The sequence below is a fragment of the Polypterus senegalus genome, chromosome 2, assembly GCF_016835505.1.
Source record: "Polypterus senegalus isolate Bchr_013 chromosome 2, ASM1683550v1, whole genome shotgun sequence".
In the NCBI taxonomy this organism is placed as follows: domain Eukaryota; kingdom Metazoa; phylum Chordata; class Cladistia; order Polypteriformes; family Polypteridae; genus Polypterus; species Polypterus senegalus.
The window spans coordinates 312322159-312338668 of record NC_053155.1 but is presented as its reverse complement, the minus strand read 5'-3'; the positions used below and the strand labels follow the sequence as shown (position 1 = coordinate 312338668).

At 45.5% G+C, this 16510-nt stretch overlaps 1 protein-coding gene across 2 annotated transcripts in view; it reads left to right on the top strand.

The window, feature by feature from the left end:
• The window catches only part of myo16 (myosin XVI), a 743507-nt gene that overhangs the window by 687744 nt on the left and 39253 nt on the right, over positions 1-16510 (top strand). For both annotated transcript variants that reach the window (XM_039745919.1, XM_039745918.1), the window contains exons 33-34: positions 3719-3880; positions 7338-7429. In XM_039745919.1, the coding sequence (XP_039601853.1) occupies positions 3719-3880; positions 7338-7429 (254 nt within the window). The remainder of the gene's footprint in view (positions 1-3718; positions 3881-7337; positions 7430-16510) is intronic.

Here is a 16510-nt window from a genome sequence, read left to right as displayed (position 1 = left end):
TGGCTGAGGTCTCCAGGACTCTCTGAACAAATCCAAATCCTATGATGTGATATCATCTCCTGTTAAATTCTGCTCCATACTTGTTAAATTTTTATTTTTATACTGTATAGGATTTTTTCTTTTCTTTGTATTGTATTGTATTGACCCCCTTCTTTTTGACACCCACTGCACACTCAACCTGCCTGGAAAGGGGTCTCTCTTTGAACTGCCTTTCCCAGGTTTTCTTCCATTTTTTTCCCTGCACGTTTTTTCGTGTCTTCTTAGAGAGTCAAGGCTGGGGGCTGTCAAGAGGCAGTGCCTGTTAAAGCCCATTGCGCCACTTCTTGTGTGATTTTGGGCTAGGCAAAAATAAATTGTGTTGTATTGTATATTGTATTATATGATGTCTTCTTTTAAAAAAAAAATTCAAAGTTACTAATTTAATTTCTTCCACACATGCATACATATACGCGTATAATTGTAATTAAAACATACACAGAAAGTGGCCGAGAAGGAAAGGATGTATAATTACAGTACCAGTATCATTGCAAGTGGATCAGACAGCCGGTAAGATCTTCTTTGCCATGCCATGACAGGGTGCGGCTCACGATCGTATTTCAGAAGAGTGTCAGGCTCAGCTTTCTTACTTCTTTTTCTGTTTCCTCCATAGAGGTAAAGATGTAATGCTTGCCTTGAATGTCCACTTTCAGCTTGGCAGGATACAAGAGGCCGTATCTGATCTCCGCTTTCCTGTTGCTGTTTAATGTTGTAAAACGCGGAACACTTAGCAGCTGTTGAGGGTGAGAAATCAGGGAAGATACGAATGTGGTTAATTTCAAATATAATCTCTTGTTTCTGTCTGAGAAGTGACATTACATTAAATTTAGATTGTCATTTTTTGAAATGCCCGACATTTCTGTACAGTTCTAATTCGTTATTTGTTTGTGTTGAGGATGATGACGATGATTATAATGCAGATTATTATTATTACTGGTTTTTAATATTCACTTATAATGTTATATGGTCAGTCAGTCAGTCATTATCCAGCCCACTACATCCTAACTACAGGGTCACGGGGGTCTGCTGGAGCCAATCCCAGCAAACACAGGGCGCAAGGCAGGAACAAATCCCGGACAGGGTGCCAGCCCACCGCAGGGCACACACACCCACATACCAAGCACACAGTAGGGACAATTTATAATCGCCAAAGTACCTAACCTGCATGTCTTTGGACTGTGGGAGGAAACCCACGCAGACATGGGGATAACATGCAAACTCCACGCAGGGAGGACTCAGGAAGCGAACCCAGGACTCCAAACTGCGAGGCAGCAGCACTACCACTACGCCAACGTTATATGGTGGTACAGAAAAATGTTTTTCAGTTTTTTCTCCAATCCGATAGATAGATAGATAGATAGATAGATAGATAGATAGATAGATAGATAGATACTTTATTCATCCCAAGGGGAAATTCACATAATCCAGCAGCAGCATACTGATAAAAACAATATTAAATTAAAGAGTGATTCCAGTTCGACGCGAAGACGATTCTTCATGTTGTCAGTTCGTACACTCCTCGATGGTCTAGGATTTTTCGGGTGATTTTCTTTGTAATAAACTTAATAAGTTATAGCATAATGAAAATTGCATAATTAGATCTGGACCACCCTATAGATCGAAAATGAATGGGAGTTACCAGCATCAGATGATCGACGTGCTGAACATGTTGAAGTAGCTGATGCGCCTACAGCAGTGTTCACCTGGGGAGGGCACTGCCACTTACCATGAAAAGAGGTACAAATAAGATTGCATCACATGGTGTCTCTCACCTCCGTCCACCTGCTGCATGATGTTAGCCAGTCAGCCGGCCCACCATGCATTTCTGCTGGCCATCATGCTGACCCCATACAGCTGCTTCTGCCAGGGACGCTGAACAGGCAGCCTGCAGCAACAGACATTTCATGTTGATTTTATTTGTGGAATTGTGTGCTTGTCAGAAAACTTTTTCCTTGGAAAAATTTTTGGAAAAAATATTTAGCCCTCAAAGAGTTAAGAATGGAAAGAAATGGTAGCAGGATGCACTATGGGAAGAAGGCAAGTCTGCGGAGGCTGTGTGATGCCTGGGCAATGTTCAGAGGGGAAACTTTGGGTCCTGCCACTCATGAGAATGTTACTTTGACACGTACCACCTGTCTAAAGACTGCTGCAGACGATGTACACCCCTGGGTGGCAGCACTATTCTGGTGGTGGCAGTGGCCTTCTTCAGCAGAACAATGCACCTCGCCATACAACAAAAATTGTTCAGGAATAGTTTGAGGAACGTAACAAAGAATTCTGGGGGTTCACTTGACCTCCAAAGTCCCCCGATCTTAATCCGCTCGAGCATCTATGGGATGTACTGGGAAAACAAGTCCACCTCGCAACTTACAGAAATTGCTCCGTCCTGGTGTATGACGTTAATCTGCACCTAGCCCTGCATGTAGGCCCTCCAACCTATAAGGAAAAAACCTGAGGGTTGGTGGCAGAATTTGCACTCCAGCCACTATAGAAAAACCTCCCACTGTTCCATTCCATCTGAACTAGTGTGGTGCTGAGGTGTCACCCATCACATGGCTGCACTCGAGTCCTAACCTGGGGTCCTGAGTTGGTTTGTCATGTGGTGGGAGCGGCCATGCGCCATATCAGAGCCTGCTCCTAACCTCACCTGCTGACGACACCACAGGACACCTTCAAAGGTCTTGTAGAGCCAATGGCTCGATGGTGGCAGAACCTTCGTGGCATAAACGGGTGGTTTTAATGTCATGTGCTGCTCACGTGCCATCTGTCTGGCCTGAAAGACGCAGTATGAAGCCCACCATAGGATGCGTGTGTTGCGGCCTGTAAATGCTGTGCCGTTTCTGATGATCACAGCACTGTTTCGCTGTGCAGGCAGTTGGCCTGGAGCTCTTTGTTCTAAATTGTCAGTCTTCACACCCCGATACGTTTCACAGCTACTAATGGTGGGCAAGAGACGGCCTCACAGCGGTCCCTACGCATTAACATCTTCAAATCATGGAAAGCGTTGTTTCAAACTGTCACATTTTTTCACAGAATGTAGCGTGGCTGCGTGTCACAGCCTACCTGTCTGTCGTTTCCATCAGAATAAATGTAAATCTCCCCTTTGTTCTTTTTGCTGACCTCGTTTTCTAAAGGAGTTTTGTAGGCTGCTGCTCTACGCGCTCCCATCAAACATCACTCTAAAAGTAAAACAAGAAAAAGAAAAAACGAATGGCAAAGATTTACACGCCACGTTATGAGAATTGTTTCACGTGACCATAAAACTTGAATGGCTGCGATGAAGTGCCGTTTGTGAGCCTCAGATAGTGACAAATACTTTTATTATCTGTTTATAGGATGGATCAATGACAATAAATAGGGATGGCATTACCCCCACGTCAACTCAGCAGTTGTACCTCATTAAGGAAACCTTTAAAGAATGTATTGTGTGGAATGAGTGCCTCCCATGGGGCATATTAGCATTTCCCCGTTGCGACGAATGCAAGCGTCACATTCCCATCTGTACGTTATTCATTATTAACCTGAAACAGACTGGCCATAAATAGGGGGACTGTCTGCACAGCTGCACGGGGACGCTTTCTTCAACTAAGGGCGATCCCCCTGTTCCTGTTTGGCCTCTCCGAAGTCTGCCATTCTCCGAACCACAACTGTTAACCCCTGTGTCTAATTTTTCTTTTTCCAGCTGCCAACATTTGCAACATGAACCTGGCGCTCCAGGATGAACCCAATGAGACTGGACCAGTACTGCAGCTTCAAGATAAAAACGCCAACAGTCAAGTGGCCTCGTCGTTCTCACCACCCCCTGTGTCCGCAGCCGTCGAAAATGGAAATCGCCTCTCCAATGGTAAAGTAACGTTTTTCTCATCAGGAAAGTAAATGTCAGGCTGCACAGCGACACAGTAGTTAGCCCTGCGGCCCAACACCTCCAAAATCCTAGCTTTAACCCTTATATCTCACTCCAGACTTGTGACATCATGTTTACAGCTCTCATGGGGTCATTTCATGGGGTCAGCTGGACGCAGTTCTCTAGGTATGCCTCACTCATTTCGTCTGCAACAATTTACTGACAAAATAGTTTTAAATTGTTTTATTATGATCGTTTATTTGCTTAAAACAGAAGGGGTCGCTAGTGACCCTGAATGCGGTAAAGTGTCAGTGTTCTTGCATGCACAGTTTAAGTGCTGTGTTTCTGAACAGTGCTCGGATTAAACATGCTTTTTTTAGAATTCCTTTGTATCTCTATATGATCATTACAGCTGCATTTCTATTTTGTTACTTTTTTATAGGAGAAAGTAGGGTGAAATGACCCCTTTTATTGGCTAACTAAATAGATTACAAAGGCAAGCTTTCGAGGCAGCTAAGGCCCCTTCATCAGGCAAGGTGTGACAAAGAAAGTGAAAAATACTCTCGCTTATATTGGGATAGCAAAGTGATTTTTTTCTTTCATCTTAACAACCCATCCATCCATCTTCTTCTGCTTCTCCAAGATCGGGTCGTGGGGGCAGCAGCTTGAGCAGAGATGCCCAGACTTCTTGGCCACTTCTTCTATCTCTTTCGGGGGAATCCCAAGGCATTCCCAGGCCAGCCGAGAGACATAGTCCCTCCAGCGTGTCCTGGGTCTTCCCTGGGGCCTCCTCCCGGTTGGACGTGCCCGGAACACCTCACCAGGGAGGCGTCCAGGAGGCATCCTGATCAGTTGCCCGAGCCACCTCATCTGACTGATCTCGATGTGGAGGAGTAGCGGCTCTACTCTGAGTCCCTCCCAGATGACTGAGCTTCTCACCCTATCTTTAAGGGAAAGCCCAGACACCCTGCGGAGGAAACTCATTTCAGCCGCTTGTATTCGCGATCTCGTTGTTTCGGTCACTACCCATAGCTCATGACCATAGGTGAGGGTAGGAAGGTAGATCGACTGGTAAATTGAGAGCTTTGCCTTACGGCTCAGCTCCTTTTTCACCACGACAGACCGATGCAGAGCCCGCATCACTGTGGACGCCGCACCGATCCGCCTGTCGATCTCACACTCCATTCTTCCCTCACTCGTGAACAAGACCCTGAGATACTTGAACTCCTCCACTTGGGGCAGGATCTCGCTCCCAACCCTGAGAGGGCACTCCACCCTTTTCCGGCTGAGGACCATGGTCTCGGATTTGGAGGTGCTGATTCTCATCCCAGCCGCTTCACACTCAGCTGTTAACCGATTCAGAGAGAGCTGAAGATCACGGCCTGATGAAGCAAACAGGACAACGTCATCTGCAAAAAGCAGTGACCCAATCATGAGTCTACCACACCGGACCCCCTCAACACCCTGGCTGTGCCTAGAAATTCTGTTCATAAAAGTTATGAATAGAATCGGTGACAAAGGGCAGCTCTGGTGGAGTCCAACTCTCACTGGAAACGGGCTCGACTTACTACCGGCAATGCAGACCAAGCTCTGACACCAGTTGTACAGAGACCAAACAGCCCTTATCAAGGGGGTCCGGTACCCCATACTCCCGGAGCACCCCCCAAAAGATTCCCCGAGGGACACAGTCGAACACCTTTGCCAAGTGCACAAAACACATGTAGACTGGTTGGGCAAACTCCCATGCACCCTCCAGGACCCTGTCAAGGGTGTTAGAGCTGGTCCACTGTTCCACGACCTGGACGAAAACCACACTGTTCCTCCTGAATCCGAGGTTCGACTATCCGACAGGACCCTCCTCTCCAGGACCCCCGAATAGACTTTTTCAGGGAGACTGAGGAGTGTGATCTCTCTTCCCCCATCTTAACAATCTTTTTGTTCAAATGTTAGCAAAATGAGTAGACCTCAGATGAATGAACCCTTTAAGAAGAGAACAATGAACTAATAAAATGTAGAGATAAGATAATCATCACTAGCGAAAGTCCTGTAAGGTTTTTTTTGAAGTACTTTGTCTGTAAGACAGGCCTCTGATGTAGTCAGCTGGTCAATCAGTCCGTTAGTCCACATATCTGCTCATAAAACTCTTGTCTCTGTTCAGACCATTTTGTACAGTGTTGAATTTAAGCATAAGTTTGTATTCCCATTCTCTTTGCTCCTGTTGAGTCTTGAAATTACCCATAAGCACAGTGACCCTCAGATCCTTTATGCTGTGGCCATTACTGTTAAAGTGTGCTGCCACCGGAAGATCACCACTGTTCTGATTAATGTGAAATCTATGTGAGTTCATTTGCTGGTGGAGTATCTGACCAGTTTCCCCTACTTACAGCCCAGTGTTGGGGCACCTTATGCACATGATTAAGTAGACCATCCATCCAACCATCCATTTTCCAACCCTCTGAATCCGAACACAGGGTCACGGGGGGTCTGCTGGAGCCAATCCCAGCCAACACAGGGCGCAAGGCAGGAAACAAACCCCGGGCAGGGCGCCACTGGTGATACTAAATTTGGATTTTCCTGTTAGTCGGAGGGGCGGGCTCTGTATGCAGAAGTGACAGCCAAATGAGCCAATGAATGCTCATCAAGGAAGTACAATGCACAGAATGTAGCGACGAGAAATAGGAAACTTCACAAACAGAAGAGAAGCTCATCTGTCTAACACCTCGTATTTTACATACCATAATAGTCCAGAAAAGGGGATTAAAGGGCAGAGATTACTGCTCAACTTGCTGCAGCTGTTAATGCTTCATAAAAGTTCAGTGCCATCCCGCAGGCAGATCGCTACTGGCTGTCAGATAAAAGGGTGAACACAACTGTCAGTAAAATCGATGTGCAGTCGTGTAATTTGACATCAGCAAGACCAGCGACTGCGATCGGCAAACCTGACATACCCCACGACAAAGTGACATTGGCTTAAGTTTGAGGTTAACAAGAGGGTGTAGAGTGTGACATTCCCTGCTCAAATCCAACAAAGTGAGGGTCTTGTCTGTGGGCACCCCCCTTCAAAATTACCATCGTGTAAGCAAGAAGAAAGCCAATTGGACTGAATACACTGTACATATGAAAGTGGCAGCAGCTGAAGGGTTAATTCCGGAGCAGTTTGGTGTAAACACAGAAATAATGAAACATGGAAGAAAAAAATAAATGAATCAATAATCTCATCAATGGGAGACCACCGCTGCCGAGATCTGCCTTCTTTTGGCCTCAGAAGGGTTAAATGGCCTTCGTCTCTTTGTATATAGCGCCTTTCAGAGAGTGTGTGGGCTTAGGGTCTTGTAAAAAGCTCTCTGTGGAGACATTGGCAGGGTGGTGAGGCGGAGGGTCTTGTCTTGTTCCTATTTTTTTGTCTCTGTGGTTTGTTTTTCAAATCCTCCACTCCTCTCGTCTTCTACCCTCACAGGTTTACCTGAAGAAGAAGGAAATCCAAAGTCTTCAAACAACACAGCGGCTGCTTTAGCAGGTCAGAGGCACGTGGACGTCCACAATAGTCAGGTAAATCACTTGCATTGATCCCATTTATATGATTCCAAACATGCGGGAGCCATAGATGACTTTTTAAAGGGGGGCAGTCGGGGGTTACGAATGAACGTGTGTCCCCTGCACTTCAGTATCTTAAGATGCCAAATGGGAGCCATCAGCCCGGTCCGCATGAACATGATTGCATTTCAGTCACCTTAGGATGGAGTTGAGGGTGCTGAAGGAGAGGATTTGCCATGTTATATAGCGCCTTTCACAGTGCACGGGAATGCTGTGCTTCTCTCAGATGTGGTGCTCCCCTTACAGCTTATTGTGTCTCCTGAAAAGTGACGAAATGGAAAGCAGTTGTCCCCTGTGTACCTGCATGTCACCAAGTAAAGCAAAGAAAGTGTGACAAGAGATCAAGGGTTGCTTATTCCACAAAGATCTTCTAAAATGGCCTAGACACTTTTGTTGGGACCCTCCGGAATTTTCAAAGTCACTGTTTTCTTAAATTCATATCACACACACATCTGCAATCGTGCAGCTGATTTAAATGGAGAGAAGCCATCACTCTGGTGTGCCACACTAAACATGGACCAGAGAAAGCAAAAGAAAGAGTCATCTGCTGCGGTGGGCTGGCACCCTGCCTGGGGTTTGTTTCCTGCCTTGCGCCCTGTGTTGGCTGGGATTAACTCCAGCAGACCCCCGTGACCCTGTAGTTAGGATATAGCAGGTTGGATAATGGATGGATGGATGGAGAGTCATCTGAGGAGATAAAAAAGAAAACTACAGACCAGCATGTAAAAGGCAAAGTCGAGAAGACCACCATCTCCAAGCAGCTTGATGTTCCTCTGACAACAGTTGCAAACATTATGAAGAAGTTTAAGATCCATGAGACTGTAGCCAAACTCACCACAACAGGAAAATCGACCCCAGAATGGGCAGAAGGATGGTGAGAATGGCAGACAAAAAGCCAAGGACGACTTCTAAAGAGACATAAGCTGAACTCCAATGTCCGGTTCACCAGTGTCTGATCGCACCATCTCTGGAGGACTCCACATAAATAAACCAGACTGGAATTTTGCTAAAATGCATATTGACGAGCTGCAATGACTTCTGGGAAGAAGGTCCTATGGACAGATGAGACACAACTGGAGCTTTTTAGCATCAGCTCTGTGCCCACAGATGGGAAAAAACAAAGTTCTCAAAGAAAAGACCACCATAGCTGCTGTGAAACGTGGCTGAGACTCGGTTATGTTTTCAGGCTGCTTTGGTGCGTCTAGCATGGGGGGCCTTGAGTCTGTACAGGGAACAATGAAATCTGAAGACAGGACCATATGGAACGACACGTACTGGTCACCGTCAGAAAGCTCAGTCACAGGTCAGGGACACTCCAACAGGATGATGAGCCAAAACGCTCAGCTAAAAACACCCAGAAATGGCCGAGAACAACACATTGGACTGTTCTGAGGTGAACGTCAAGGAGCTCTGATTTGAATCCCATCGGACACCCGTGGAAAGAACTGAAACATGCCGTCTGGAGAAGACCCCATCAAACCTGACCCAGCTGGAGCAGTTTGCTCAGGATGAGTGGGCCAGAACATGGTGGAGACTCAGTTATGTTTTGAGGCTGTTTTGATGTAGCTAGTATGGGGGACCTTGAGTCTGTGCAGGGAACAATGAAATCTGAAGACAGGACCTTATGAAATGACACATACTGGTCACCGTCAGAAAGCTAACTTCTAGAAAGCTAGAAGTTGGACATCACTATCTAATGACAGAATAGCTGCCGCGTTTCACCCTATCATGTTTCAGCCAGGGTTTCTCCTCTAGCCAGGGTTCAAAGTTGTGTTTCTTGTCCATCTATCTTGTGAATGTAACTTTTGTTGATTATCTGCTTTGTTGCCAATGCCTGTGTTATGTTCCTTGTGCATTGTGGGTGATTCCCCAAGAGTCAGGACCACCTGCCAATCACTGCCACCGCCTTATAAATCTGGTGGTCAAATGTGCTCTGGGAGGGGAACTTTGGTACCTTTTATGATTACTGGATTTCTAAAATTGTGCTCTGCTTTTTGTATTCCATACTGGGATGGGGTTTCCTTTGGACTGCCTCACCTTCTCCAGTAATTCTTTTTTGTGCTCCACGGAGATTTAAATAAATTACACAGTGGGTTCTGAACGAATCACAACCCCCTTTACTTTATGCACATTTCAATAAAGATTGTTCCAGACCCTTTTTGTGTCTAGCCCAGGTTTTGATAGGAAATACCCCCCCAGTGTGCAATTTTGGAAGTATTTATGGGACGTATGTCCTTTTGGGGCTCCCAGTTTATCATCAGACCTTCAAAGTTTATCTAATCTTTTTTTCATGTTGTTCTGTCATATAGTGATAGTCAAAATGACAGACAGATATCGTGGCAAGCTGGGTCAAACGTGCGGAGCCCAGTAGCTGTGGCGATGTTCGTGTCTGCACATCTGTCCGTCTCCACAGTCACGACGCTCATTGCAAGTATTAAGCTCCCCGTACGTTGTGCTACTGAGCTCCTGAATGGATACCACCAATTTTAGCGTTCTGTTTTCTGGTAGCATCTTTTGTTCTCTCCCTGAAACCCCGGCGGGTGATTTAAAATGCACGGACTGGAGGAATCGGAGCCGAGTGTCTTAGGAGCCTTTGCATCACAGGATTTCGTCGCCATTCGCTACACGTTTTTTAGCAGGGTGTGCTCAGACGCCTACTCTCATTTAACTCTTTGAGGGCTGAATATTTTTTTCCAAGAAAAGCACACAAATCAATGGTTTCACGCATCAAACATCTGCATGCTGTGGTTACTGTTGCTGGTCCCTGTTTGCCATCTCTGGCAGCGGTGGCTGCACTGGCGCAGTTTGACGGCCAGCAAGAATGTGGCGCAGGCTGGCTACCTGGCTATCTCCACACAGTAGGTGGGCGACGGTGGCAGTCGCAATGTGACACAATCTGGTTTGTACATCTTTTCGTTGTAAGTGGCAGACCTCCCAGGCGAACTACAACTACACAAATGTGTTCAGCACCACGATTAGCTGGGGACCGATCAGCCAATGCTAATACCTCACTTCTTGTTTTGGATCTTCATCTTCAGATCACTTGCATCCAAATTGGAGCAGGGACAAGTCAGAGTCCGATTGAGCAAAAATATGTAAAACGTCGTCCACAGACTATTTTGCTTTGCGTATTCATTTTGGTCTCTTGTCGGATGTTGACACCATTTTAGAGGTTGTTGGGTCTTTGCTACTGATGCACACTCAGGGATTTGAGGGCAAATCTTCTAAGCTAACTTTCCTTCTAGCAAAGAGAGTCAAACAAAAACGTAATGAGTTTGAGAATGAGTTTCGTATCTGATTAACGCCTTCGACCCCTCAGTTTCAACAAAAGTCGACATTTCCCCGGAAAGAGTGTGGAGCTGAGAGACAAACCAAGGAGTTGTGGGAATATATGCTGTATACTGCTCAAAAAAATGAAAGGCGCCCTTTATAGGATCAGGTTAATATGACTCTTCTGGGCTATTGATATGGTCAGTTAAGTAGCAAAGGGGCTTGTTCATCAGTTTCAGCTGCTTTGGTGCACTAGAGGGGCAACAATGAGACGACCCCAAAACAGGAATGAATGGTTTAACAGGCGGAGGGAGGCCACTGATATTTTTCCCTCCTCATCTGTCACTTGTTTTTCATTTGGCTACAGTCAGTGTCACTACTGGTAGCACAAGGCCATACCCAGATCCTACAGAGGTGGCACAGGTAGTCCAACTTCTCCAGGATGGCAGGCACATTAATACGTGCCATTGCCAGAAGGTTTGCTATGTCTCCTAGCACAGTCTCAAGGGCATGAAGAAGATTCCAGGAGACAGGCAGTGACTCTAGGAGATCTGGACAGGGCCCCTCGTAAAAAGTCCTTAACCCATCATTAGGACCCACTGGTATCTGCTCCTTTGGGCAAGGAGGAACAGGATGAGCACTGCCAGAGACTACAAAATGACCTCCAGCAGGCAGGCAGGCCACTGGTGTGAATGTCTCTGAGTAAACAATCAGAAACAGACTTCATGAGGGTGGCCTGAGGGTCCGACATCCTCTAGTGGGCACCGTGGAGCTCGATTGGCATTTGCCATAGAATACCAGAATTGATAGGTCCACCACTGACAGGCACCCTGTGCTTATCACAGATGAGAGCAGGTTCACCCCGAGCACATGTGACAGACGTGAAAGGGTCTGGGGAAGCCGTGGAGAACGCTATGCTGCCTGTGACATCGTTCAGCATGACCGGTTTGGTGGGAGGTCAGTGAGGGTCTGTGGAGGCATATCCATGGAGGGACATGCAGACCTCTACAGGCTAGACAACGGCAACTTGACTGACATTAGGTATCGGAATGAAAACCTTGAAATCCTGACCCATTGTCAGACCCTATGCTGGTGTAGTGGCTCCTGGGTTCCTCCTGGTGCATGACAATGCCTGGCCTCGTGGCGAGGGGATGAAGGAATTGATACCAGTGACTGCCTCCCCGCTCACTCACCTAACCTCAATCCAACAGAACAACTCTTGGTGGAACATTATGTTTGGGTTCATCCGACACCTCAGCCTGTCCAGGAGCTCAGTGATGCCCTGGTCCAGATCTGGGAGGAGATCCCCCAGGACACCATCTGTCATCTCATTAGGACGTTGTCAGGCATGGGGGGTGGCATACAAACTACTGAGTACGATTTGGAGTTCCTGCAATGACATTTTGGCCCAATGGACTTGCCTGCCTGCCATATCATTTTTTTCCCTTTGATTTCCGGGGTGTCTTGTAACTCAGCCCTCTCTCTGTCGGTTGATCATTTTCACTTCCATCCTTTCGTTCCTAATACATCACCATGTCAGTCCATAGCAGCAGAGATAGCCAGCAGGGTTTTTGTCCCATTGAGATCTGATGTGTTTTCAAAGCGTTCCTTTAATTTTTTTGAGCAGTTTATATACTGTGTGTGTATGTATGTATGTACCTGTATGTCTGTCGCCGTGCTGATTAAAACGTGCAAATTAATTATTAAGCTTCAGTCAGCGTGTGCTACTGAGCTCCTGAATGGATGACAGAAAGTTTAGCTTTTTATTTTCTCTCAACGTCAAGCCTTTTGGTTCTTTGCATGAAATCCCAGCGGGGCTTTAAAGTGCAAGGACTGGAAGAATTGGAATTTAGGAAGATGCCCTGTCGGCGGAGCCTTTGTAGGACAACTTTTGCCACCATTCATTTCACATTTTTTAATGGCTTGTGCTCAGATGTGTATTCCCATTTAAGAATCACGTCTGGAGCCGCGAGACTAACCAAGGGCTGGTGGGTATGTATATACTGTGTGTGTGTATGGGTCTGTCTGTCTCCCCTGTCGCAGCACTTCTTAAAACGAGCAAATTAATTATTAAGCTTCAGTCACCTTATGCTACTGAACTCCTGAATGGATGACAGCAATTTTAGCTTTTTATTTTCTCTCAACGTCAAGTCTTTTGGTTCTTTGCATGAGACCCCAGCAGGGCTTTAAAGTGCATAGACTGGAGGAATTGTGGGACGGAACCTTTACAGGACAGGTTTTGACGCCATTCACTTCGCGTTTTTTAACGGGTTGTGCTCAGATGTGTGTTCTCATTTAAGAATCATGTCTGGAGCCATGAGACTAGCCAAGGGCTGGTGGGTATGTATATACCGTGTGTGTGTATGGGTCTGTCTGTCTCCCCTGTCGCAGCACTCATTAAAACAAACAAATTAATTATTAAGCTTCAGTCACCATGTGCTACTGAGCTCCTGAATGGATGACAGAAATTTTAGCTTTTTATTTTCTCTCAACGTCAAGTGGTTCTTTGCATGAAACCCCAGCGGGGCTTTAAAGTGCATGGACTGGAGGAATTGTGGGCGGAGCCTTTGCAGTGCAGGATTTCACCGCCATTCACTACACATTCTTTAATGGGTTGTGCTTAGATGTGTGTTCTTATTTAAGAATCACGTCTGGAGCCGCCAGACCAGCCAAGGAGTGGTGGGTATGTATATACTGTGTGTGTGTATGGGTCTGTCTTTCTCTGTTGTCTCCGTGTTCATTAAAACATGCAAATTAATTACTAAACTTCGGCCACCTAATGCTACTGAGCTCCTGAATGGATGACAGCAATCATAGCTTTTTATTCTCTCTTAACAGCAAGTCTCTTTGTTCTTTCCATGAAACCCCAGAAGGGCTTTAAAACGCATGGACTGGAGGAATTGGGGGGGCGAGGTTTTTTTACTAAGATGCCCTGTGGGCGGAGCCTTTGCAGTGCCATTCACTAGACACTTTTTAACGGGTTGTCCTCAGTTCTCATTTGAGAAACACGTCTGACCCCACAAGACTAAGGTAGCTGTAACCCACCAGAAACGATGCGATCCCGTCTGAAAGGGTGACATTAATGTGACACTTGTGATTGGCACAGTTCAACAAAGCAATGCCTTCAATATTGTCTGCTTTATATAAAGTATAGCTTTATTATTTAATAAAGAAGGAGCAAAAACATGAAGATCTTTTTCACTGGAAAGCAATTCTTCATTTCTCAAGAAGGTGTACATTTCATATTTCACATTTAGCGGAAACAGAACAGGCAGTCATTATGATTAACTGCTTGACTGTTTTAGGAAGAATTTCTCCAGAATCGTATGAGATGTTTGCTCATGTTCAGCAAGTGCGTTAACAAGAAAGCTGCCGTTCTTCCAGAGAATGGGTGTGTCCTGGGGGGCCTCGGTGCCGGAGGGCTGCCATCTACTGAAAGCTGAAGAGAGCAGCCAATTTGCTGTGAGAATCCCACACCCACACACACATGTCATACTTTACTGGGACTTTCTGTTAAAATTGAAAAAGGTGGTGGTAAGTTCCCAGCTGATTTGGGGTTTGCACCACCGGGATGGCACAGAGCAGGGTGAAAGCAAGTCACCAGGAGAGATGGGAACAGGTGGGCACACTAGCAGCAAGAGAACTCCGGCTCATGCCAATCTGGTGTCCTGGGCCTCTAGGGGGCAGAACATCCTGGAAGCCTGGAGTAGTGCTGGCAAATGGCTGCTGCGTATCACAAATGCTCTGTATGATGTCCAGAAAGGTGGTGTTATCAGAATCAGAATATCTTTATTGTCATTGTAACAAATACAGCAAAATTAGGTGCAGTCCCTATGCTGTCAAAATATAAATAAATATAATTACAAAAGGATAGGAAAGGATAAGAAGAAATGAGGTAGAACACAAACATTCAACATAAGACCTTATTGCACATGAGACACTATTACACAAGATGTCATCTATTGCACTGCTGCATTGGAGGTGATTAGGTGGCATTCAGTGCCCTAATAGCAACAGGGTAGAAGCTGCTATACAGTCTATGAGTCTTTGTTTTGATGCTCCTCTATCTTTTGCCTGCTGGCAACAGTTGGAACATATCATGAGTGGGGTGTGAAGAGTCTTTTAGGATGTTTTCCGCTTTCCTGAGGCAGCGAGAGCTGTGCAGTTCATCCAGAGAGGGTAAAGAACAGCCGATGATCTGCTGGGCAGTCTTTACGATCCGCTGAAGTGTCTTCCTCTGCGCCGTTGTGCAGCCTGATAACCCCATGCAGAGCGCAGAGGCCGTTAGCCCAGGATACTCTCAATAGAGCAGCAGAGTTTGGGGGATGTTGTTTTTCCTGAGGACTCTCAGGAAATAAAGTCTCCGCTGAGCCTTCTTCACCAGCTCTATTCCAATAGACTCCAGCTGCGGACCTCCAGAGCTCCATTCCATCGAGGAGGTCGACACTTTATACAGGGTGGTGCAGGGAAACGTGAAATTTTCAATTGATGGTCAATAAACGCATCACAAAATACATTTAATGATGAAATGCATTTTACAGGATATGCAATTCATGATAGTAATTAATATTCATTTTATGTTTCTGAAGAAAAAAACATTGTGAAAGTGTCATCTATTTCTCTGTACACACTCTGACAGCCTGTTGTGGAAATTCTGCATTGCTTGACAACAACAACATTTATTTCTATAGCACATTTTTATACAAATAATGTAGCTCAAAGTGCTTTACATGATGAAGAAAAGAGAAAAAAGACAAAGTAAGAATTAGAATAAGACAACACTAATTAACATAGAATAAAAGTAGAGGACAGAAAAACCAAAAAAAAACTCCAGATGGCTGGAGAAAAAATAACATCTGCAGGGGGTCCGAGGCCACGACACCACCTGATCAGCCCCCTCTAGGCATTCTACCTAACATAAATGATCAGTCCTCATTGTATTCAGGGTTCTCATGAAAGGACTTGATGATGACGGCCATGTAGACTTCTGGCCTTTAATCTATCAACGTAGGGACAACATGGTGCTTTGATCAGGTGGTGGTGGTGCAGATCATCATCACAGAAAACCGGAAAAAGAACAGAAGAGAAGGTAAGGCTTAGTACGGATTTTGGAGCCACCATGAATAGTAATGATAATTAATTGAATACAGTAATCCCTCCTCGATCAAGGGGGTTGCGTTCCAGAACCCCCAGCGATAGGTGAAAATCTGTGAAGTAGAACCCATATGTTTGTATGGTTATTTTTATATATTTTAAGCTCTTAGAAACTCTCCCACAACGTTTATAAATATTCTCCACACAGTTATACAGTAAACCCTCGTTTATAGCGGTTCATCCGCTCCAGACAGATAAATGAATTTCCAAGAAGTAGGATTCTTTATTTATAAATCTAATATTTTCGCAGTTAGAGCATTGAAAACCTGTTTACGACCTTCTAAATCCGTTTTTTAACATTATTAGAGCCCTCTAGACATGAAATAACACTCTTTAGTCAAAAGTTGAAACTGTGCTCCATGACAAGTCAGAGATGACAGTTCTTTCTCACAATTAAAAGAATGCAAACATATCTTCCTCTTCAAAGGTGCGCCGTCAGGAGCGGAGAAAGTCAGAGAGAGAGAGAAAAGCAAACAATCAAAAATCAATAGGGCTGTGGGGCTTTTAAGTATGCAAGCACCGCGATAAAGCAGCTACAAGGAAGGCAGCAATGTGAAGGTAGCCTTTCAGCATTTTTTAGAGGAGCGTCCGTATCTTCTGTACAAACAGCCC